This window comes from Tauraco erythrolophus, chromosome 7 (assembly GCF_009769465.1).
Source record: "Tauraco erythrolophus isolate bTauEry1 chromosome 7, bTauEry1.pri, whole genome shotgun sequence".
Lineage (NCBI taxonomy): Eukaryota > Metazoa > Chordata > Aves > Musophagiformes > Musophagidae > Tauraco > Tauraco erythrolophus.
Window position 1 is genome coordinate 54,167,268 of NC_141471.1, and position 24,465 is coordinate 54,191,732.

The following is a 24,465-nucleotide window of genomic DNA, read 5'->3' on the forward strand; positions in this document are numbered from 1 at the left end:
ACAAGTATGAAGCTATTTCAAAAATATCTGAGGCAAATAACCGGTTAAAACGGACTCTGCAAAAAAAAAAAAACTAAGTTAAATCCCATTTTAAATAAAATTTACCAGAATCTATATTCTATCCTAAGTTTGCTTTGTGCAATGTTTTATTCAATTTTTTTTTCTAGAAAGTGTCATTTTGTCTATAGATAACAAGGTTAGCAAAGGGTTTAAACAACTTCACATTGCCAAGATTCAATCCTAATCAATACAAAATTAAGCCTGAAATGACAACTAAGGGACAAAATTAAGAAAGCCAATTATATGGCTAAACGATCCCAGTGTTGCAGAAGACCTGACCTGTCTGTGCCCTCTCCAACCATTTCAGTTTTCTTCCTCTTACATTTCTCATGCTTTTCCAAATAGAATAAAGCCATTCACCAAAAAACTAAAACCAACAGAAACTTTCTCCACACAGTCCCATTCAAGTCAGAAGTCTATAAGACGATGAAATAAAATACAGTCCATTAGAAATGATGCTTCTTGAAACAGTGCACTTTCAGGTGTATTTTTAAGTGTAAGATGATGTATTTGCACAGCCTGCTTTCTGAGCAGCATGACATTCAGACAGAAAGCAAAAACTCAGAAGGAAAAAAAAATAACACACACACACACACAAAAACACACAAACACAAAAAACCACAAAGACCCCAAAACTCAAAGAGTAGTAACACAGTGATGTGACTGTTGTTTTAAGCCTACTATCAACATTGGAGAATTTCCTAGTCCTCACTGATTACATCAGGAGAGAGAAAACATAAGCAAACTGGAAATTATATCAGGAAGCATTCACTCTCCTCTAACATAAAACTGGCAGCAACCACACACAGACTTATTTTGATGAGATACTTGCATTTAGAGCAGCTTCTCCACATTTCTCAATTGCAGCTAGACCCTGATTATGAATGTGAGTTTCCAAAAGCTTTTTCAGCTCTCCAAGGCCATCCTGGATTCGAGATACAAGGTTATACATGCGTCCCAAGTCTGGAGAGGGAAAAAAAATAAAGGAAAGCCAGCATCTCCCATTTGTACTAGCTATAACTCCAATTCCTCATTTACAAGTTGCCAATAGGAGTTAAACACCCATCATCAACAAAAACATACGTGCAATTGCTCCTGTTAACAAGCCAGAAGAAACTACAGCAAAAGATTATACAGTATAGCAAATCTTTACACTAACCTGGAAAGTTAAGACTAGTTAAAGCAAAAGAAACTTACTAAATATTAAATATAAATATCCGTTTTACCTTCACAATGCTACATAAAGACCAAAAAAACTACTTAAAATATAGAAATATATTTACTTCTGATTTGTAGTTTTCATAATTTGAAGAGGTGTAATGATTTAAAAATGGAGTTAAAACCCTCGTATTTAGACGAAGTTTTGAAGTGTTATCATGAATTAAGACTGTCATTAGTGTTACTGCTGGCTGTGCTAAGAGTACAATATTCTCCCGCAGATCACTGTCCTTTAAATCTTCTTCTGAACAGGATAGTTCTCAGATCTAACACCACCTGTAGCCTTTTGTATATTAGTATTTCTGCTTGGAGCAGTATCAGTGGTAATGGTTGAAAATTTAAGGCAAAATGTTACGTATTGATATGACCTTACCAGATAAACTGAAACATTAGAAACCAAATTTCCTCTAATAAAGCACTGTCAATAAAGCCATGTCTTAAAAAAAAAAGTTTAAGCAACTGATTACCAGTAGAAATAACTGTATCTCAAGGAAATAAAAGCTTCTGAAAAGCATTGCCATGAAACAAAACTAAAAGTAAAAATAAATTGGGCATAATTTCACATATTTTAAAGCCTTGTATTAAAATCTCACCAGTTTTGAGCCAAGATTTTCCAAAATTAATTAGTAATTCTGGAAAGTCTGATATTGAAGAGAGTTTTATTATTTGTTTTCAACGGCTGAGATGCCTCAAACTTTGACTGCAGAACTTTTTTTTTTTTTTTAAAAAAAGGCAAACTTTAATATGGCCATAAACCAAGTACACAAACCCACCTCTTGTAATCTTGCCCTCACTGAACAGGCACTCAAGTGAAAATGTAAACAACCAAATTAGTTACTGTAAACTAATGAGGATCTGTCACCTTATTGAATCCACCTTAAGGCTGTCAGCTGCATCTAGCACTTCTAAAGTGTAGGGACTTGTCTGAAGGGCTTATGAGCAATTTATTACCACCTGAGGATTATTAGATTAAATAAAACAGAGCAATCAAGCAGCTGCATAGCTACCTAACTGAAATACAACACAGAACTTGATGCCTTTATTACTGATACGATGACACCTATATTCGGACCCATTTCTGTGTAACTCTTTCCACTCCTTAGAACTTCAGCAAGCTAAACCTTTGGATTTGAAAAGCAAACATTCAAATATTTTTTTCTCTCTGAAAACCACATTTGCAAACTGATGTTAAACTTTCACAACAACGTAAAAATGCTGTTCTTTTACCTACAGAATTTCAGAAAAAAGGTAGGAAAATAATGCCATGCGTAGACACAATAGCTGCTGCTAGACCTGCCCACAAATAAGGGTTCAGAGGTTGGGCTATACAGATGTCTCTATTTGATGAAATACGGAAGAGATGCTACAAAGTCTCGAGGAAGATTTACACAGTAAATCCACTTAAATCATTACACCCTGCTCCCAATATGCATAATTATTTCCTATAGGTATCACACTGATGTGAACAGGTAACACACAACAAATGTGCCCCACAACCTTTACAAGCAGTTGCACAATGTGATTAAAAAGTTACAAAACCACAGGAGCAGCCTGTAACATGATATGCTTAACGTACTTCACATAGGAGGACCTCAAAACCAGTGTACTTTCAAGAGCAAAGCAATAAAGATTTTACTCAGGAGCAAGACTTTATTCTAAGTTTACAATAGTCTACAATAAGCTATTTTAGTGTATTACAAATTTGAAAGTGAACTGATTATAGTGATTAAAGAATGAATTCTCAAAGAATCTTTCAAAATAAATGTTTCTAATCTTGAGACTTCATGAAACCTAAACTACTAACAGGAACTACTGTAAATTGCACAAGTGAAACTCAGTAAGAGAAAAGAAAATATTTTGAAAAAGAAGGAAAAAACCAGGCATTTAAAAACACCTAATAAATTTTAGAAATAACCCAAACGAAAGTAAAAACCAAAGGCATATAACCAGACAGTTCCCAAGACATAAGGTACTACTTTTCCTTTTTTACCCCAACAAACTTACAGAATTGCATCACTATGTCAAGTGATTGTATTAAAGGCTCACAGAACCCATGAGCCTGATAAAGTAAGGGGTAAAAAGAAAAGCCTGGGAAGGCCTTCCGAGTCCAGGAAAACGTCCTTGTTTGTGCTATTACTATTTCTAGTGTCAGAAGACATTTATAAAGTCATTTTACTAGTCAACAATGCTCTGTATCGAAATCCCTTCCAATTATAGAGTAAATACATTTACAAACAACATCTGACTCTTAAATATTAGTACAGGATAAAAATCTTCTATTTACATTTGAAACAGGTAACTTCTGACCTATTAATCATGCTGAATTGCCCATTTCTGTTTTGAAGCATCTCTTAGTTGTCAGCATGATGATCACAGTAATTATTTATTGTTGTTCTTTTAAGGTTGATACATAAAGAGGTAGAGTCATAGTTGCAATGCACAAATCCCAAATGAACAGTATCATCAACAGTAGCTTAATCACATAGTATCTCAAACTCCGTCACTTTCTTAAAAGCAGTATTTCAGCTATAGAGCCTGACCATGACTTCCTATATGGATTTAATTAATTCCCCAGCTGAAACAATCAGAAACACCATTCATCTTACCATCTGCACGATGCACAGGAACTATCTGGCCCCAGTTTTGACTGTGATGTTGTGCCAAGAACTAACTCCTGAAGAAACTCAAACAATACGACATCTAAACTCTTTGATAATCTTTACTTATTTTAGAAGAAACTGCAGAAGAAATCTTTATTCTGTGTGTTCTCTATGAAGGTAATAAACTTGATCCATTAGTGGCACGTAAGACTTATTTTCACACTTAAAATTATCTCATCAGTTACAGATTTCCACCTTTTCCTTGTGCCCTGTACGCTGTTTTATATATTTTGTGTACTATATCTTAGAAGCTCCTTATTTGCTTCTATTTGTCTTTTAACATCTCCTATACACACTTCTAAACAATTTGGATTTTAGAATTCTTACTGTTGACTCAGAAAGATCAATGGATTAAACTGCAACAGCTGGTAAGACTACTGGTCTGTTTTTCATCTCACATCTCTGTCATGTAAGCTTTATCTCCTGCTGGAAGGATGGTTCAAGTGTTCTTGAAGCTCTTTCAGCCATGTTAAAAGAAATCAAAATTAGTGCTGTTTTGCCTTAATATTTGGATTCCAAATAGGCTTCTTGAGGCAATATCCTTAGTCATCCCAAATTAATCGAAAGCTGCTTTTCGATCAGTTTAGTGTCTATCTTCTCTTTTAATCTAGTTCCTGAACAAATCACATCTAGCCATCTCCGGAATTTACATTATTCACAAATCATCAGGGAGGAGTTCTAAGTTTAAAAGTAATACTTGAATCTCCTTACCTTCATTTTTGTCAGCATCCAACAAATTCTGAAACTCTGTATGAAATATCTCCAGGTGTTTTTCAATAAGTACTTGCTCACATTTTCGTGCTAACTCATCTTGTGTGCTCTCATGGAGATATACCTGAACTCTACGCTGTTCCTCAAGAAGGCGAGCTTCAGCCTACAGAACAGAGATAAACATGAAACCTGTATGGAAGGCAGAACAGAAATCCAACAGCAAAACACAGATGACTACTTAGTAAATTCATCTAGAAAAACAACGACAACAAAAATCAAATCTCTCACTAACATGGCATTACGGTCCACCTACTTAAGCAGTTATTTTCCTGGGAATCATAATGTGACACTCTCCTGCCCCCTCCCCTTGCCCCCCATACAAATGGAATCGATGTTTATGCTGATGATAATATTATATACTGCTTAAATGAGGGGAAGAATCACAGCAAGATTGTTTTTCCATTGCTTCTGAATAAGTTTACGCATGGAAATCTGCTGTCAGAAAGAGAGAAAGCTGCTGATATGAGATGCTGGCAGTTTTTAGCTACATTATTAGCTACATTAGCAACATTTAGCTACAGAGGTAGTTTTGTTTGAGACAAACATGAATACATTTCATGCCTCCACAAAACTAAAAGGCAGAAAACTGCAATTTAACAGTATGCCCATAACAAAAGTATTTGACTGTTCTCATCTACATTCTTACACAGAAAAGCTTCCCAGTAATCTACAATCATGTAAATTACACTAGCACTTAATTTGGCATATGACATGCTACATATGCATATCTTCCCCATAAACCAAAATTCTAAACGTCACTCAAGGAACAGTACTTACGCCAAAAGGTAAAATGGAAGTTGTTTATATAACAATTACCTCTATTTTGTCTGCAAAAGTATTAAAAGATTCACTGTAAAAGCCATCTGTAATTGCAGCACATTATTAGAAATAAAGTGCATATGTCCCCTTATCCGTCCAAATTATTTGAATTAATAATGTCGCCAAGAGAAGGAAATTTAATTAATGCATTTTCCTAGTATTTTAGAATATTGACTAAGCATGAAAGATCATATTGCAGACAATAACAACAAAAAAAACTGTTTCACTGCAAGTAAACTGCATCATATGCAGATGGCTTTCGATAATCTCTGCCAGCGTTAGCTTCATGCATTTCTGTAATAATTTTGCACTTAGCTCTTGTGAAATGGTTCTGGATTACTGTCTCCTAGAGTTAAAATCAGTAAAGGTCAAAACATGGGAAACAAAATCAAGGTTTTGGGAAGGGATATAAGCTCAGAGTACTTGCCAGTTTCTTACCAGCAAGGAATAACAACTTCCTTAACGACAGCAAATAGCAGGAAATCTTTCTGGTGGACTCTGAAAACTGGAATCAGACTAGTAGGACTCCTCATCTCATGTTTAACCAATTCTGTATTTCTGTAGTTCAGGAAATTCTGCCACTTCTAATGCTGCTTCTTAAAAATATCCTTATACCTTCACTTTTCATGTTAACAGTCAACTCTCACTTTGAGCTCCTTTATGAAAATAAACACTCTGACTTTAAATTCCCTTACACTCTCTCACTTTTTGTGTTCTTATAATTCTTATAATTCCATTTTCCTTTTAAAGTCATATTTCAGAAACAAGGGAAAAATAATTAATTCACACAACAGTATCTTTGGCTGTTTCAACTATAAAGATCTAAAGTTCAGTTTGAGACACTGTTTCAAGGGACAGTCTTAAGAAATACTGACCTTTTTACCTACAGCACATCAGGCCATGCCAGCTTTACTCATGAGTTCTGCTCTGAGAAGAAAAATTCACAATCCTTCTAAACTCGGCAGGTCTGCCTGTATAACTACATACACATATCCTAATTCTAATTAAGATTTCATTGACTATTCTACAAGAAACAACCAGAATTCTACCATATCATAGTAACAGTGATCTTATGCTGGTGTGCACTAAGGTACTCCAACAGGTTTTATTTTTATTTTGCAATGCTATTTATCCCCAATTAGAACTGAATGCACAGTGCTTCAGTGAGAAAGCCAAGTAAGTGTACTAATACCAGAGTACTTTGTTCTCAGTTCATAATTCCAACATATGACTTTTAAGACCTTCTTACCACTAGGTATGCCGTGTGACTGCTGCACAACTTGCAGATTTTCACATCGGTCTCATTTAAGGTGTTTCGTAACAGAAAAGAAGTCCAATTCTAGCAATACCTGAGTAATAATTATATGGACCACTACTCTGTTCCAGGCATTTAAGTGGCATGCAAGATTACAATACCCAAAGAAAACAAAACAAAACAAAAAGTTTACCAAGCTGCCTTGTCATGTTTAAGTAAAAAACGTTAAGAATTCCTTATGCATAACAAAGTAAGATAAAACTGAGGACAAATGTATCTGAATTTTAAATTAATAATTCTGAAAACTTGCACAAACTCTCTTGATTTCTCCAGCAGAGCATGCAGACTAGAGAAATCAGACAATTTGTTCCAATGAACCAGCTACAAAGCTTCCATTAACAAGTTTTCCCTTTCCATTAGCTCACATCCCTTAGTTTGTATCGTTTTGCAAGCTCTGATCGTATTTACTGTGGAGTCTAATACACATCTTTTTCAGTTTCACCAGTTAAATCCCAGGAAATGAGTAATGAAAACATAGCTTCTTTTTCAGTTTGATTTCAATGTATGCACACAATCTGCAAGGAGATGCTGAGACAGCCCAAACAGCTTCTACACATCTCTAGGACATGAATTTGAGCAGAGACTTCAAAGCACATACTTTTCTTGCTGAAGATTTCCCCTGCCTTATCCTAGCTTTATATGTGTTTTCAGCTTCAACATCAGCTTCAAGAAAAGCGAGTTGCTATTTTGTGGACTTTTCAAGTCTTAAAGATTGTTTGGGGTACTAATAAGTTCTTTCTACTTGCCACTAATCTCTAGTTCTTGAAATAGCAATGACCTTCAGACAGCTTTTTACTGCCCTGAACCAGGGAAGCCTGGCTGAGCCAGTCATTCAGGTTACGACTGAAATTCCCTTACTCTGTTTTTGTATATATTTTAGGATGAAAGTAAAGACAACAAAGTGAAAGGAAAGTAGCAAAACCCCACGAATTCAACAACAACAGAAAAGTAAATATAGGTAGGTCTGAGAACTACTGGACAACTATCCCAGTGCACTAAAAGCAGGATTTGTTTCACTGTCTTATTTCTAGGACTTCCCTCCTCTGGCTTTTTTCGGGTAAATCACTGACTTTAATGCCAAGATTCGAGCAGAATGCATCCTGCGGCAAAAAGGGTTACAAAAAAGAAACACAAAGATCTTGTAAGGAGGGATGTGTGTCTGCTTATTACATACTCAAAAAGTTCTCTTTTAAAATTAAATGAAAGGGAAAAAAACAAGTAGCAGTTCAGAAAGTAAGGAAATGTGCTGAGAAAAACACATAAAGCAGCACATGTCCGAGATGGAAGATGAGCTATCTATTTCACACTCAGTAAGACTGACCCAATAACCACACTAGAAATAGTCAATGTTTATCCAGCTTGCTCTTATTTGCCCTGTCTGGGATCCCCTAAAACCAGAGACTATTTAAGGACTTAAATCTGGCCTCTGTTGATCAGAAGTATCATGCAGGGTTCACTACATTAAAATATTCTGAGAGAATTAAAGTTAATTAATGACCTAATTCCTTTGCCAGTTTGCTCGGAAAGGAATTTCAATAAACATGCCAACACACAGTTCCTTGCATAGGAACAGTAAACTTGTAGGTCTAAAGCAGAATGACTGCTTCCGTGTGCTGAAGTCAAACAAAATCTGAATTTATTTTAACATTCTGTTCTGTTTTGCCAATTAAGAAAGTTTCAAACTTTCACTGTACTTACTGAAATACTAAGGAGACAAACTTCAGACCAGATAAACATAGAAACAAATCACCACAGGGGAAAGGAGCTAATTGTTTCTGCGAAATAATCAGCATTTTAAGAAACTGTTAGTAAAAGTCAAGAATTTATATTACTTTACCTCTAAAAGATATCCGAATCCAGAAAATAATCACAGAGCTTATTAAACAACTTACCTTCTTCATGTACTCTGTGACTGGGTTCTGTTGCAAGAATTCAGTACTTTCTCGTGTATAAAATCTTTCTGTATCAGCAAGAAACTGAGATTCAAAGGATTCTTTATAGACAGTTAGTGTAGGTCCTTTTGCAAACGCATCATCTTCATTCAGCCCCAGCTCCACTACAGAAAAAAAAAAAAAAGACCAAGTAATGACAAATTTGTCTTTCATGAACTGGTCTCTTACAAATAAACAGGCACCCCCCTTCTAACTTACACGAAGGTAATCAATTGAGATAGTATCAGCACCACTTGTTAAAGCTTTTGAAAGTATACATCTGTTTTGTGTTTAAAAAAAATGAGCAGCACAAGACATTATTCATGTAAACTGCACTTTTTGATACATTACTAAAAGGATGATAGGATTTGGAAAACTTCACTGTCTCAAAAGCTAGTTCAAATTCCTCTTCCATTTTTCTTCTCAGAGTTCCAGATTATACGCATGTGTGTTTTTTGTTAATTAAACTGGTCATTAATACACATGGCAAATCTCTCGATTTCCTGTAAATGGGAAAAACAATCCCACTCAGCTTTGTAAACTACTATGCTTCCTCTCTTCCAGATTTACCTCCTAAATAACTGATTCATAGACAATGAACACTCTCACCTATCCGTCGTGCTTTACAAATATGGTATAATCAACTGAAATTGCGTCAAGTGTCTCTCAAAACATGAAGTTAAACAACATATAACTGCGTTTATTTTACCGTAAAAATCTTTCCTGGACATCCAAGGAGGCAGAATGCTACTTCTGGCCTCTGACAGGGGACATATATTTATTTTTGAGAGCGTAATAAAACCTTAAAGAAATCTCATTTACCATAAGATTGTACAACTCCACTGATCAGCCTTGTATTGATAGTTTCACCATTTCTTTCCTTTTCAATCAATTTCAACACAGCATTTGTTACCTTAGAAAACAGATTAAAAGTATGTCAAGCACAGAGAAAGCAGCTGATAGGTCAAGCACAGTATTTAACCAGGAGTATATTCTTATATTCTAGACAAGTCAAGTACCTTGAGAACAAAATTTAAGGACATCTGAACAAATAAAATTCCTACAGACATCACAGAGTACACTACACATTTAAGTTCTAAAATGTAATTACAGTCTCACTAGTGGTGAGCTGTGAGAGGGTATGAAAGTGCTTGGTTTTGGGTTGGTTTAAAAAAAAAAAAAAACCACAACAAAAACCACTTCCTAAACCAAACTTCTGTTTGTTTTATACCTTAAATACAAGAAAACTTTGCAGTAAGGGCTGAACTAGCCACCTGTACTTTACACAAAAGAAAGCTATCAGTTCATGCTGATAATTAATGTGTTGCAAGTAGTTCTTCTAGACTGAAATCTAGCTAATATTTTCATAATATAATACACTCTTTTCATCATGAAGTACTGGCAAATAAGAGTGAAATTAACATACATAAATATAATATTTGGTTGCGACGGAATGTCTTATTTTATATTGTGCTGGTTCACTAAATAAAAGTATTTGGTTGACCTGAATCTCCCAAGGATCAGGGTAAATTTGAGGATTCACAGTAACACGGGAAGAGATTGAAATCTCAAGTCTGTCAATAGGTGTTCTGTTCTCACACAATCTTGACTCTTAAACCTTAAGACATGACCATCAGCCTGTACTCCTGCCTGGCTTGAAAACAGCTGAAGTTGTTACTTCACTTAAGACAAGCTCCCTAATACTTATTTTTTAAAAAAAAAAAAAAAAAAAAAGCTAAGGGTCCTCTCAGCAAAGAGGTAACAGAACAGTCTCAGTATCAAGGTTCAACCACACACACAGAAAGGCCCATTCCCCCCAAGTATTTATCTTTTTAACATCACAAAGGAGCAGCAGACAGCTCCCTTTTATTTTCTGGGTCCACTCCCCTCATCCTCCAAATCTTCTTTGGAACAGTTACTAAAAATGTATAGAATTAACTCTATAATATAGATTTATATATATATACACGCACACATATATACCTGCTTATTTAATGGCCTGAATAAGCAGTCTCTCCAGGTCACCAAGGCAAGCTAGAAGCAAAGGAAGGGAGATGAAAGATGGAATAAAGAAAACATTTTTATATATATAGATATACATGCAGGATAGCTCTACAAAAGCTGATACAGTATGCTAAGTAATCAGAACTTTTAAAATTATTATAGAATCATAGAATCATTAGGGCTGGAAGGGACCTTCAAAGGTCATCTAGTCCAACCCCCCTGCAAGGAACAGGGATATCTCCAACTAGATCAGGTTGCTCAGGGCCTCATCCAACCGGGCCTTGAACGCCTCCAGGGATGGAGCATCCACCACCTCTCTGGGCAACCTGTTCCAGTGTTCTACAACTCTCATGGTAAAAAATTTTTTCCTAATATCCAACCTGAATCTACCTCCCTCTATTTTAAAACCATTACCCCTTGTCCTATCACAACTGGCCCTCCTGAACAGCCTCTCCCCATCTTTCTTGTAGGCCCCCTTGAGGTACTGGAAGACCGCTATAAGGTCACCCTTTATATTTTGGCATACGCACTTCTCATGCAACAAGACTGTTTCACAATAAAATTACCGTTTGCTTTATTACTAACTCTACCTAAGATGTCCCTTTTTCTGACAGTGATTCTCTGCCAACTCTAAAAAAACTAACAAACCCTGTAAGTTACTTTGACAACATACAGCTTTTGTTGGCGATTCTCAGGCTGACGCAGTCCCTTAGCATTAGTCTAGTGAAGTTAAGAGGGAGGGAAGTAAGGATACCAACTGTTTTTCTACCATATGCAAAGTTATTTTAGTGAAGTGGTAAAATAACACATCGCTTTCCTAATGCTTCACCAGCAATGACAATAATTATCCTTTATAAAAAAAAAAAGTACTTTTAGTTATCTAAGATACAGAACTTCTGCTATGTCCTTCCCTTGTTTATACTACTTTACATTACAAAAAAATTATCAAGATCACATATCAATCTTTCAGTACTGTACCAAAATAACTTATATTACAAACCAAATGCTGACTGAATCTTAGCAGCTTGGATGCTAAAAAATTTGTAGAGATGTATTGAAGTCAATAGAAAAAAGGAAAAAAAAAGCAATTTACTTTTCTATTTTATATTTGAAACACTTGACTGAATTCTAAGCGGAATGACATGGCCACACTGATGCCACCAGTATAAGTGGCAAATACTCAGAAAAAAACAACCCTCGACAGCATAATACTGGTAGTCCAAATACGTACAAGGCAGATTGAACATCTCACAGGTTTTAGATCCATGGAATTTTTACAAATATACTGAGGTGGGAGTATGGAAAGGGGGCAGATTTCCACTCAGCCCACTTCTTCCAAACTTCCATGAACTTCATACAAGTTTCAAGCATCTATCTGCAGGATGATAATGCAAACATGATAGAGAGAATGGATAAATCACTCACTCCGAAAAGCTACTTACCGAATAAATTTCATATATTCCTTTACGACCTTCATCACACTCACGACGAACCCAATGTCGATTGAGGTAGGCACATATCCCATTCAATACTTTGCTTGAAAACCTATAATCTTCCCACTGCTGAGTGTAGAATTTCAGCACACTCTCATCCATCAAATCTTCACCATCCTGAAATAACAGAAGTTGGCAGGTCCTGTTGGGTGCACCCAGTTTTAAGGTACAACCAAGATATATAAGGGTGTACAAATTGACTGTGTAATAAATCTACACCATGTAGTGTATTTATAGGAACCACAGTGCTAATACATTCAATGCTACATTAATAAAGCACAAGGCCAGTATGAGATTTAGAAATTAGAACACTGGTAAAAAAATGCACAGCACAGACAAAGCTCTAGAAGACACTCCCGTGCCTCCTGTGTGAGAGCAAGAGGGCACCACGTTAGAAACACACAGTGACCCTGATGAGTGCACCAGGTAAAACACGCCAGTGCAATGGTAATGCAGCATATAACATGACTACCTCCATAAAACACACCACCCGTTCCTGCTGCCGCTACTTGGGGAACTGAAACAAGTGGATGTGGATGGGGTCTTCTCTAGGACCCTGTCAGGTAGTAAACGGAACCCCATATTCTTGGAAACAGGTATGGTATCATATTTCTTCTTTTTACAGAAAAAAAAGAAGATAAAGTTGCAACACATGGAAGTTCAAGTATCTTTCCAAACTGGACCACTACAGCTTGAATGGATAAGGGAATAAAACCGGAGTGCGTTCTGGATAAGACCTCAGACATCTTTATTGGGCTTCATGAATGATGGTGATGGAACACCAAGAAGTCTTTTAATATTGCTCAAAACTAAAATCCCAGAAGTTAAAAGCATAGTGCTTTTCCAAAAATAACGAGGAACCATTCTCTTACAAAGCAGTCCAGCATCCTGTTCTCTTAGTAGTTTATTTATTAAATTAATGGCTACCATCAGGCATTTTACACATTACAGGCAACCATATTTCCAGTATTACTAATATGCTGGTTAGAAAGTCTAGCTGTTCTTGTACAAGACACAGGATTGCATAAGACAGCATATAAGGTTACCTCTATAAAGCACAGAAACACCCCTTCAGCTTGAAGAGGAAAAGCAGCTCCTAGTACACTTAGCGACTGATCTATGCCCGAGATAAAGCCTAAAAGACTTTCTAATGGCTAACGGAGACAAAAGCAAATTTCAAGATCATTCAATTTCCTTCCAGTGGCTGCATACACCTCCAGGTTTGTTGAAACAAGCTTTTTTTTTTTTAACACAGCTCATATTGCTACTACAAATGCAGATTGAACAAATGTGCCATCTTACCTTAAGGAGATTTGTCAAGTAGTTCTTCAGAAATTCTTTTAGCCGTTTGTACAATTCCAAACCAACAAACTGAGCACCTCCAGGTGTCTGGCCCTTTTTCGATTTAGAAGGAGGTACTCCAGCTCCCCGTGCTTGATTAGATTGGTGTACACTAGTACAGTAGTTATAAACATGACTGACAGGAAAGTTAAGGAATACATATGTGCCAGCATGATACATTAAAAATGTAATGAAAAACAGCATGTTCATTTCAGTAAGCTATTTTTATATGACCATAAATGACCTAACCATAACACATTACAAGATGCATTATCACACATAAAATCAAACCAAAGCTTAGAAAATGAAGCAATTTTCAGCAGAATTATCTGCAACAGAGATGTGTCAGACTGTCGAATGCATTGCAAATACTGATGTCAACATTAAATTTACCTAACACTTACTTATCAAGACCACCAAGAAAACAAAGAAGTGGAATTTGCTGGTAAGACTATTTTCAAGGTTTAAATGGAATTTATTTGATGTATTACATTGGCCTTCTGCAAATACATAACCTTTCATTTGAATAGGAAGAAATTTCAACACTAGCCTCAAGCAACTTTCAGTAGTTGAAAACACAGAGGATAGTATCTTTGAATTCTTTCAAACACAATCCTTCATAAAATATTTGGCAATCTAACACTGGCAGACAGAGGACAAACCTAGAGAACAGTAATGGCAAGACACACACACTCAAATGCATACCGTAAGAGAACTTTATGATGGGAGTCACTGAAACACAATTTTAGGCCACAAGTATAATCCCAACATTTAAATATGTAGCAGCAATAATTTTTCCTCTTATACTAATACTGCCTGGGAGACTTGCAGTAGCTGTGAACATAACATTTCAAGAAAACATTCTGTTTTCTGATCTAAAACATGCAAATATTCCTAATTCTTCCAAAGCAGTAAGTGGAAGTCATATTGCTCGAAACACTTCAAGTAAGAAGGCACCTGGGAAAGAAACTGCAATCCACAAACAAGGAAAATAAACTAGCTTGGTAGCACTGAAATTCAACTCGATGAGGACTCAGATCTGACAACAAAAATTACCCTAATGACTCAGCTGGCAAACGACTAGCCAACAGGAATGAAGCTACTGAGCACTCCACGCTTCTGCTGATAGTCCGATGGCAGGCTTTTGAGTCACATCCCTTGTTACAGAACATTGTATTAAGCAATCCAGAAGGTCTAATTTGGTTTTAACTTGTGTTTTAACTAATGGGCCAAGCTTCAACCACTAGGCAGGCTTCCTCCACAGTATACCACATATTAGGAAATTAATATGTTGCCGAGATTTGCATTTTATCTTTCCCTTCAGAAAGACCAGCACAATATAATGGAAGACATCAGCACAATTAAATACCAAGGGAATTATAAACCCCAAATATATGATGCATTACAGTCATTATGAACGGAGTTGTTTCTAGTATTTACACAGTAAAGCTCAAGCAGAAAAATCTCTTTAAATATCCAGTTAACTCCCTTGCAATTTCTTTAAAAAAAAAAAATAAGCTTCACAGGCCACTCATATCCTTAAACTGAGTTTAGAGATCAAAGTATCCTGCATGCCACCAGTAACAAGGCTCACGGTCTTTGTGCGAACTGAAAAGAAAGCCAGTTCACAGTCTATACTCAGGTACTTGTTCAGAAAGAAATCACATCCTGTCCAAGAGAGTACTGCTCGTTTCCCAAGATTAACTCTTTTTGAAAACATACAGTACACATTTATGTCTTACCTGTTACCTCATCCACGTGCCAAATAATTAGATTTCCCATGATATCAACCAATAACATCAAACCTTCATCTGTGCTTGGCAACTCAACTTTTATCAGCTTCTTATCTCTATCGGTCACTGATTTCCTGGACATTAATGATTTCTTCCAGCTCCCAGCTATTTGTTCAACTTTCAGGGCACTGTTGTGACTTTTACCATCTACGCTTCGATTTCAGAATTCCCTGTTCAAGTGAGGAACACCACACAGCATAGCAGTTCTTCTCTAGATACAAAACTTTCCTTCTTTTCACAAACAAGAAAAGCAGGGATTACCTCACAGTTTAACTTTAAAATATTTAATATAAGGTCCTCTTAATTATGTTTGGAAAGTCTCTCCATCATGATACAAGGAATTTAGGGCTGATTCATAAATACCCAGTTGGCAGTCTTGCCTCCTTCTTCCCCTAATTTTCCTATCCCAAGTGGCTCTGAAAAAGCCTAAAAATACAAGGATTGTCCAGATGATGGGTAATTCTTAGAATTTTAGTGAATACTGCCTGATGAAAATATTATTTCTGTTCTTCTCCAAAAATAATCACAACAGACTTCAGAAAATTAAAAAGACCAAGGTTAGAAGATATAGCCTTTTTTTAACTCCATGCATTTTACTATTAAAACCAGGATTCCTCGTAAAGTAAACTCTGAGAGAGACTGAGACCTTTTGTCTATGCCTGCCAGTAATCAACACAGAGCTGTAGTAAAAACATACCAGTAATGCCCATCTTTACTTGTTATTCTGGCTTGAGTCTTGCTAGCCCCAGAGTTCAAGACAGCACTTTTGAAATGCTCTGGTTTAGTTGTTCTATGCAAGTCAAACTGAAGATAGTTTGCCTTTGCAGAAGGTAGTCTGTAAGTGTAAATAACTCTTTGACACATCATACATAAAAGAATGCTCTCTCACGCTTTGTTTACAATCTGTATCCCCATCTGCTAAAGCCAACCACTGACAGAATGACTGACATATTCAAAACAAAATCAGACTTGTGCTGCTTACAACAAAGTATATGACAGTCCATCTGAGAATCACAAGGGGAACACTATGAAAAGAATTGCAGAAGGCAAACTAATCCCCTCAGCTGCTTCATACACTGGAAGCCATATACATATCCAAGCAGCTTCTAGGAAACGTTTCTGTGGGTGTTTGCGCAATTTGGCATAGCAATTCACAGGCTACAACAAGCACAGAAGTTAATTCATCAACAGAATAGTTTGCACGGCAGCAAGCTGTGCTGCTGACCAAGCTGCTGCCTGCTGAACTTTGGATTTGGCCCAGCAAACAGACAAACCATCTACAGGAGAAACAGATCAAAACTGATCGCCTCTAACTTCTACACCTTACTTACAGAGAAGGAGAAATTACATTTACTTACCTAAATTAAAATCTGAGGTAGAAGACTGCAAGGAAGTTTATAAATTGACTCAGCATTGTGCTGTTTAAGACTAAAAATCCCTTCCAGAACTTCATTCTTCTCTGAAACTCTTCAAAATGAGACAGAAGGAGCAGCCGAAGACTAATTTTACCACCTTTGTCTTCAATATGATTTACACTACTTCTGACAACATTGACTAGTTTCTAAAGCTGGACAGTTCAAAGGAAAAAAAAAAAATTCCCATGCTGCCACATCATAATGAATTTATGGCCTTGTAGGAGATCATTTCCACTGAAGGAAACGATCCTGACACACAACCCCACCTGGAAGGCTTACTTGTCACCTGCTTTTCCAGCAGCATAGGAGTTCATGCTGGCAAGCAGTGATTTGGACTGGGGAAGTGACTGCCGCTACACCTAACCATCGTCTCTGTTCCCAGACCCTTTGCTGGGCAGATCTGAACTCCTGTGTCCACACAGGGGAAGTGAAACAGGCCCTTTCAGTAGCAGTGCATATATTCTTTGAGCAAGTACACCATCAAAACACAAGCTTGAGCACACCACGGTCACCTCTAATCTACCCTCCACACCAGAAAAGTACCAGAATATCTCATACTGCATTTTTTCCTTCCAGGAGTAACTGCAAACAGAAATTATGCCAGACAAGTATCAGTTTTGTAATTCAACACACAACAGGAAAACACTCAGATTTTACACTGATGGGTGCAAATTACTCAGTTTCGCCCGAGTCCCTAATCTTAAATTTTTTATAAAGAAAACAGTTCTGCTGAGGTAATAACTGATTCCTCTTTCAGTAGCACAGCTGGGTCCCCACAGTTTTTCCATTTTGCTATGAAAAATTAACATAACTGTAATAAGCCCGCTTGAGGAACAGATATATAAAATTAAAAGGAACTGAAAAGGAAGCAGAATTAAGACCAGGCAGCACAAAACTATAGGACAGAGAGAAATGACAATAAGGCTTTTGAAAAGGAGGAAGCAGGCCACAACGACAACAAAAGCTAAACAACTCTCTAACCAGAATTTCTCTCTTGTTACTTCTAGGCTCTTTATAATAAGGATCAGTTATAGGCATAAATTTGCTATTTCACAGATCTTGAGCAGTAATTAACTTTATGCTGAGGGCTCTGTCACCTCAACAGCTGGCCCACACGAACAAGCTGAAATTTGTTCCACTTCCGTGAAAGATATGTATTTCCCTAGATTACACCAAAGGCATGCAAGAACAACATACAGAAAGCCACTGAAAATACGGATAGAAAAATTGCTAGGAAAGACTACGAAAGTTTTGTATTCTTCTAAAACCACTTCTAATGTAAGCAATATAGCTTACTATATTTACTAGAGAAAGGCTTTGCATATTTTCTTCAAAATGATTGAAGCCATTTCAGCTGCTGTGTGTCCAAAAGATTAGGCTGTGCGAACCTCACAAAACCCACCTCATGCATAAGCAAAGCTGCTAAGAGAAGTGGTCGTGCCTATGTGACTTGAACATTTCAGAAGCCAAACAGATGAAGGAATTCTGCACAAGTTTTTGGAATTATGAGGTTGCCAAAAAGCAATCACTTTTCAGAACAAGTACTTTAAACATCCTCTTCAGCTTTGTGAGGAGCAGCAGTAAAACAGAAAAAAAAAAACAACAAAACAGAAAGCCTCATTCTCTTCAGGGAGGTATCAGCAAGAGCCTATTTTAGGTACGTTCAGTTCGTCATCCAGTAAGGAAGGGTTACCCCCTCAAAGCAGTTCAAAGCAAATAAATAAACAAAAAAAGACTCTGCCCCCAATGCCACACATTCTCCATTTGTGTTTCAATACATTTTATCCTAAGATCAATTACACATTTAAATCTTCAGATTAGATATAACTGCACTGTTAAACCATTCTCATTTTAGTCAAGGAAGGACTGAGGCAGAGACTGCAGAAGCTATTGCAGCATCAGCCACGAAGCTGCTATGAAAATCCATGCATAACTGAGCTCAGACATGTTTCTACAAGTCTGAGATCAGAGAAGCTTCCAGAAAAAGCCATCTGAAGACTAATAGACAACTTCTTGTTTCCTTCTTTACAGCATAAACTCCAAAGAATTACAGAGCAGCACTGAGTTACAAGGAAAATACAAATTTTCAAAGACAAATGCGTACACAAAGCATACAATCTTTATGCCAGAAAGTGTAAGAAACACCATAACTGAGGTTGCTTTTAAGTATTGCAATATTATAATATTACAAAGTTGCTCTTTGTATTGACTGAAGTTGGTTTTGTACGGAATATTCTTGGTTACTATAAAAAGCAAGCAGAACATCAAGCAATCATTGTGGAGAAGAACACACAAAAAAAGAAGTGATTGCATTAATATAAACATATTTTGCACTTCTTTCAAACTGAAGCAACAATTTTATAAATATACACAAACCCATACACTTATACCTACCTTTCCACACAAGGAAAAGCATATTATGTACCCTTTGAACACACAAATACATTTACTTCTATCTTCACATTCCAGAAGCACTAACAAGCACATGAGAAATGCGATGAAATAACATATGTGAATATAAGCAGGATTAGTACTAGCAGACAGCAGAGACTACTTTGACGTATCCAGAGTGACCTTAAACAACTTGAAAGTAAAATGAAAGGATGGCTTAGAGTGAGAGAATCTCAACAGAAAGTGGAATAGTTTCTGAGGTTTAAAAAGTGGATGCCCTAACACCCCTGTATCTTTTCTGTACAGAAAAAGTACAATAATCTGCCCAGGAAAAAAAGAAACCAATATAGCATGCTGCCTGGTAACAACAGATGCACGTGATCAGAAAAGAAAATATACTCACAGTTTTTTAATATACATCTGCTGATTTAAAATCCTACTAAAATACAGGAATTCCAGTGAAAGATTCTAGGATAAGCATTGCAATAGAAGCAACTACAAAAGACCTTGGCAAATGGATGCCAAGAGAACGGCTTCATGGTTTTGCTTGGGCAACGTGTACTACCAGTGGTGACTCTATCCACATGCAAAAAATGTTAAATATATTTATACATTCTATCTTATAAACAGAGATTATCCTGAGTCATCTGGTATTTTTAAAATGCAAGCATATACACTTAATTATTTAACATTTAACACAATCCTTTCCCTTATCACTTGCTAATATCAGAAAAAAAAATCCCAGCTTATAAAACAGATTACAGTAACCTTTTATGATGTACAATTACTTACATTTGGTCCAATGAATAACCAGTAACTATCTCACTTTGTTAAAGTCAACAAAATTGAATCACAATAAACAAATTCACAAATAAGGAAAAGATTTTTCATAAAATAATGAAATGTGGCAGAACAATCTAACCTTTACCTAACCCTACTGTGGTTAATAACAGAACAATAATATAAGAAACACCTTTGTAAAGTCCAATTTATGGGTGTAAGATTTGAGCAAATTTTAAGTCATAGTAAATTCAGTCATTTTACTTCAGTTTCACGTAAGAGCTATACAATCATTATGACAAACAACTGTTCAAGTGCTTTAAAAGAACTGTTGAAATCAACAGTATGATTTTTATGCACACAACATTAGAAAGACTTTGAAAGCCAATCTGGACATTGCAGATGCAATTTTTAGTACAACAATCACACCCTCCATAGTACTATATATCTTCTTCATATCAATGAAAAAATTTTAAGATATCTTCATGTAGATAAAAACGTTATTTGTTATAAATTAATAGTACTTGGAATCTTTAAACAGTCTTGTTTTTCCCAACTGAATTTTCTTTAAATATTAAAACTGGACAAAAAGGTTCCTCTGTTCCGTATGGGCATAAATTAACTACATCATCTAAAAAAAATTCCTTAAAAATGCTTGTCAGATTATGTTTTGTGAAAGCATGAGCTTATGCCAAAAAAAGTCATTTTGACATTTCAAATAAGAAGTACACACATATGAAATAAAAGCCCACCACTAAGCTTTCCATTCACCAGTTATATCTGGAAATTGAGAAGTTGATGTATGCTTGGAGGAAGAAAATGAGTATTTCAGAAAGTTATTCATCCTTTTGTGTAAGCCACTATGAAAAATTATGCTAGTTTAATACAGTGCAAGAAAGTTTTCTGATAGTCTAGTACCTGGTCTGAGAATTTGTTTAAGATGCATAAAACAAAATGAGTAACAAACCACTTTCATTCTCTCCACTGCAGAGTTTAAATGCAAATGTATGTAAAACCCAAATCATCCTCTTCCACCATGAGGCCTGAGGAAAATAAACTGCAGACTCGCCATATGATCAGTTTGAAAAATGGGCATCACCTTCTACCAAAAAAAGAAAAAACTAGCGCAAGATGTACAAATATGTTATCATTGCCAAATGGAGTTTAAGAAGAGGTGGTCATAAAGACAAGTGACTTACAGCAATACAAATATGAGTAAGTTGATTAATTCTAGTAAACAAAGTACTAGGTCTTCCACCAACAACTCAAAACAGAAGCTCACAACTTGCTACACACAAGCACAGTTCTCTCTCCAACAGACTAACTGGCCATTTCCTCCAAATAGACTAAATGCCGCAGAGAGATTCTGTATACCTTGATACTACAATTTCATTACTCCTTGACTAATTGCAACAAATGGAATTCCTTTTTTGTTGCTGTAGAACAGCACCAATTTTCCCTTTGTATAAAGTAAAGGGCATTACTTCTGAGTAAATCACCCTCTCATGTGCAGCGCATCAAAACTCGCTGTTGTCCTCCTGAGTTCCAGGAGTGAGTCCTGAGTGACCTTATCACTTCTCTAACATTGCCTTTTACAACCTAGTCCTGTGGCTAACAGCCTCCAAACTAATTACCACCAAAGGAAAAACGGTAAAAAGGCCCTTTCCTCACAATATTAGTAATGCTGTTAGGTCTACTGTTCCTAGAAATCTAGTTAATCTTATTGACTATTTCTCTTTTCTGCATGAAGTCAAAGCTTGGCATGTAATTTTAAACTAGCTTGCAACATAGCCTGTCTCAAGATGTTAGTTACTATTGCAGGAGCTACTAGCCTTTCCAGTACTAGAAATTACTTAATATCTGGGTAAGGGACAGAAAACCATTCCGATAAAGGATTTTATTTTCAAGAACTTCACACATGTGAAAAAAAAAACCTAAACAAAACAACAAACCACACAACAAAAAAACCCCAACAGTCTCATCTTCCACAGCAAGCACCATTCTAAAGGAATTCTGTTTCTATATGGAAGTTGTTTTTTGTGTTTCTTATGAGAATTTATATCTCAGAAAGTAATTAAACTACATTTGTACATTGATCTTCATAATCATGTAAGGAGCGGTAAATAAAAATATGACAACTTCCATAAAGGACTGTTCTTCTGGTTATGTGCTTTGGCATAGCTGACAGGGCAAAAGGAATCATGAAAGTATATGCATCACTGAAAAACATTTGGTGATCATCTGATCTGACAAAAACTACACCCTGCAATCAGAGGCATAAATGAATCTAAACTAGGAAAAGTAGGGATGAGGATCTTGATAACCACCATTCAGAAACAAGACTTCTTGGTTCGTCTCTTCAGTATTCTCAGATCTAGAAAACCTCTGAAATAATCAACCTCTTTCTTCTCCTGCTGGAATGAAGGAAAAAACCACCTTAAGTACAAACTCTGGCCTGTACTCAGACTGAATCTAATCTCACAAAAAAAGACACTCTGAACAAAGACAATGAGTGTCGCTAGGATGGAGGTCCAAACTGTCTGAATTGCCTAACTCTTGCAGTTCTTTCCCAGATTCAGTTGAACAAGGCACAACAAAAATTTCCACATTTCTAATCAATTTTGACTGAAAATTCGATACCAGATACAGGACTAAAGGCAGGTTTGCTTGAATGCATGGTTCTCCTCCTCTTATAAGTTGGAGAGATGAAACGGAACCCACTTCAGTAGCAATACCCTCATCAAAAAAAAAAAAAGGAGGAAAAAAGGACAAAAAAGGATGAGGAAATGACTAAACTCTACACTGCATGAGATTTCCAAACTGCTGTCCCAGCATCCTTGTAAGTAGGGCTGAACTTCAGACCAATTGCAGTTGCAGCTGAAACTCTTCTGCATCTGTTCTGCTTTCCAAATCAATTTGTTTGATAGGCAGAGCTTCCCGAAATAAAAGTCCATCAATCTACCAGAGCTGCTGTACGCAAAGACTGAGCAAACGCATTACTTTCAAGCTCAAGTGAACACGTGCACTTGGTACAGGATGCAGAGTGCATTGTTATCTTCATAGCAGATTAAAAACTCTTATCCTAACCAGTGTCAAATACTCCAAGTTATCAGACTATTAAATTAATCCACAAATGAAAGTCAATCACCAAAATTATCCACAAAATTAATTCACTCATGAAAGTAACAAAACCCGTTCTTAGTTTCAGACCCAGCAACTTCTTGAAGCAGCAACAAGAAGGAGATGAGTAGTCAATAGACAAGATATCCCTTTTACAGCTTCATCCCAAGAATATTTCAGAATACCAGAAGAGGAAGAAAAGCAAGTGTTTTAACATTACCATTATAAAAGTACTTAGTCTTCAGCTGCTCTGCTTGACAGAACTCACTAGCAGGAATATATTAAAGGCACTCAGAAGAAAAAACTCTCAGGTTCTACTACATGCCAGATTTCTATTGGACATTCAACTTTTGCAGACTTGTTTCGTTCAGTCAAGAACATACTGAATCTAGCACTGCAAGAAATCAGTCATTTTAAGTCTTCGGAAAAGTTCTGACCCTAAACCAAATGTTATTTCATCTTCCCATCACTATTAAAGTAGCCACCTAAAAACACTCAGAAGACTGTGCAGGCTTTTTCCCACCACCCCAGGAGCATGGATTCTGCAGGCACAGATAAGATTACACGTACAAAAAGCAAACTCTTCTATCTCCTTAGAAAGTCCAGGGAACCTCAGAATTAATTAATTTATAGTTTCAAGCTCCTCTTTGAAGAAGCTCAAAGAGAGCGGGGAGAAATTTAATGAAATACAACAAGGGCAAGAGTAGTGTCTTGCATCTGGGTAAGAACAACCCCATGTACCAGTACAAGTTGGGGACTGAACTGTTGGGGAACAGCACAGGGGAAAGGGACCTGGGGGTCCTGGTGGACAGCAGGATGACCATGAGCCAGCAATGTGCCCTTGTGGCTAAGAAGGCCAATGGCATCCTGGGGTGTATTAGAAGGGGTGTGTTAGTAGGTCAAGAGAGGTTCTCCCCCCCCCTACTCTGCCCCAGTGAGACCGCATCTGGAATACTGTGTCCAGTTCTGGGCCCCTCAGTTCAAGAAGGACAAGGAACTGCTTGAGAGAGTCCAGTGCAGGGCCACAAAGATGATTAAGGGAGTGGTGCATCTCCCTTATAGGGAAAGGCTGAGGGAGCTGGGTCTCTTTAGCTTGGAGAAGAGGAGACTGAGGGAGGACCTCATCAATGTTTATAAATATGTAAAGGGTGACTGTCATGAGGATGGAGCCAGGCTCTTCTCACTGGCATCCAATGATAGGACAAGGGGAAATGGATATAAGCTGGAACATAGGAGGTTCTGCTTAAACATGAGGAAGAACTTCTTCACAGTAAGGGTAACAGAACACTGGAACAGGCTGCCCAGAGAGGTTGTGGAGTCTCCTTCTCCGGAGATGTTCAAAACTCGCCTGGAT

General features: G+C 36.8%; 1 protein-coding gene across 1 annotated transcript in view; it reads right to left on the reverse strand.

Moving 5' to 3' along the window:
* The window catches only part of CUL1 (cullin 1), a 56,257-nt gene that overhangs the window by 13,904 nt on the left and 17,888 nt on the right, over positions 1-24,465 (reverse strand). The window contains exons 3-9 of the mRNA XM_086614427.1: positions 13,574-13,748; positions 12,221-12,388; positions 10,758-10,808; positions 9,597-9,687; positions 8,736-8,899; positions 4,650-4,812; positions 893-1,023 (exon numbers count right to left, since the gene is read on the reverse strand). Coding sequence (XP_086470553.1) covers positions 893-1,023; positions 4,650-4,812; positions 8,736-8,899; positions 9,597-9,687; positions 10,758-10,808; positions 12,221-12,388; positions 13,574-13,748 — 943 coding nt within the window. The remainder of the gene's footprint in view (positions 1-892; positions 1,024-4,649; positions 4,813-8,735; positions 8,900-9,596; positions 9,688-10,757; positions 10,809-12,220; positions 12,389-13,573; positions 13,749-24,465) is intronic.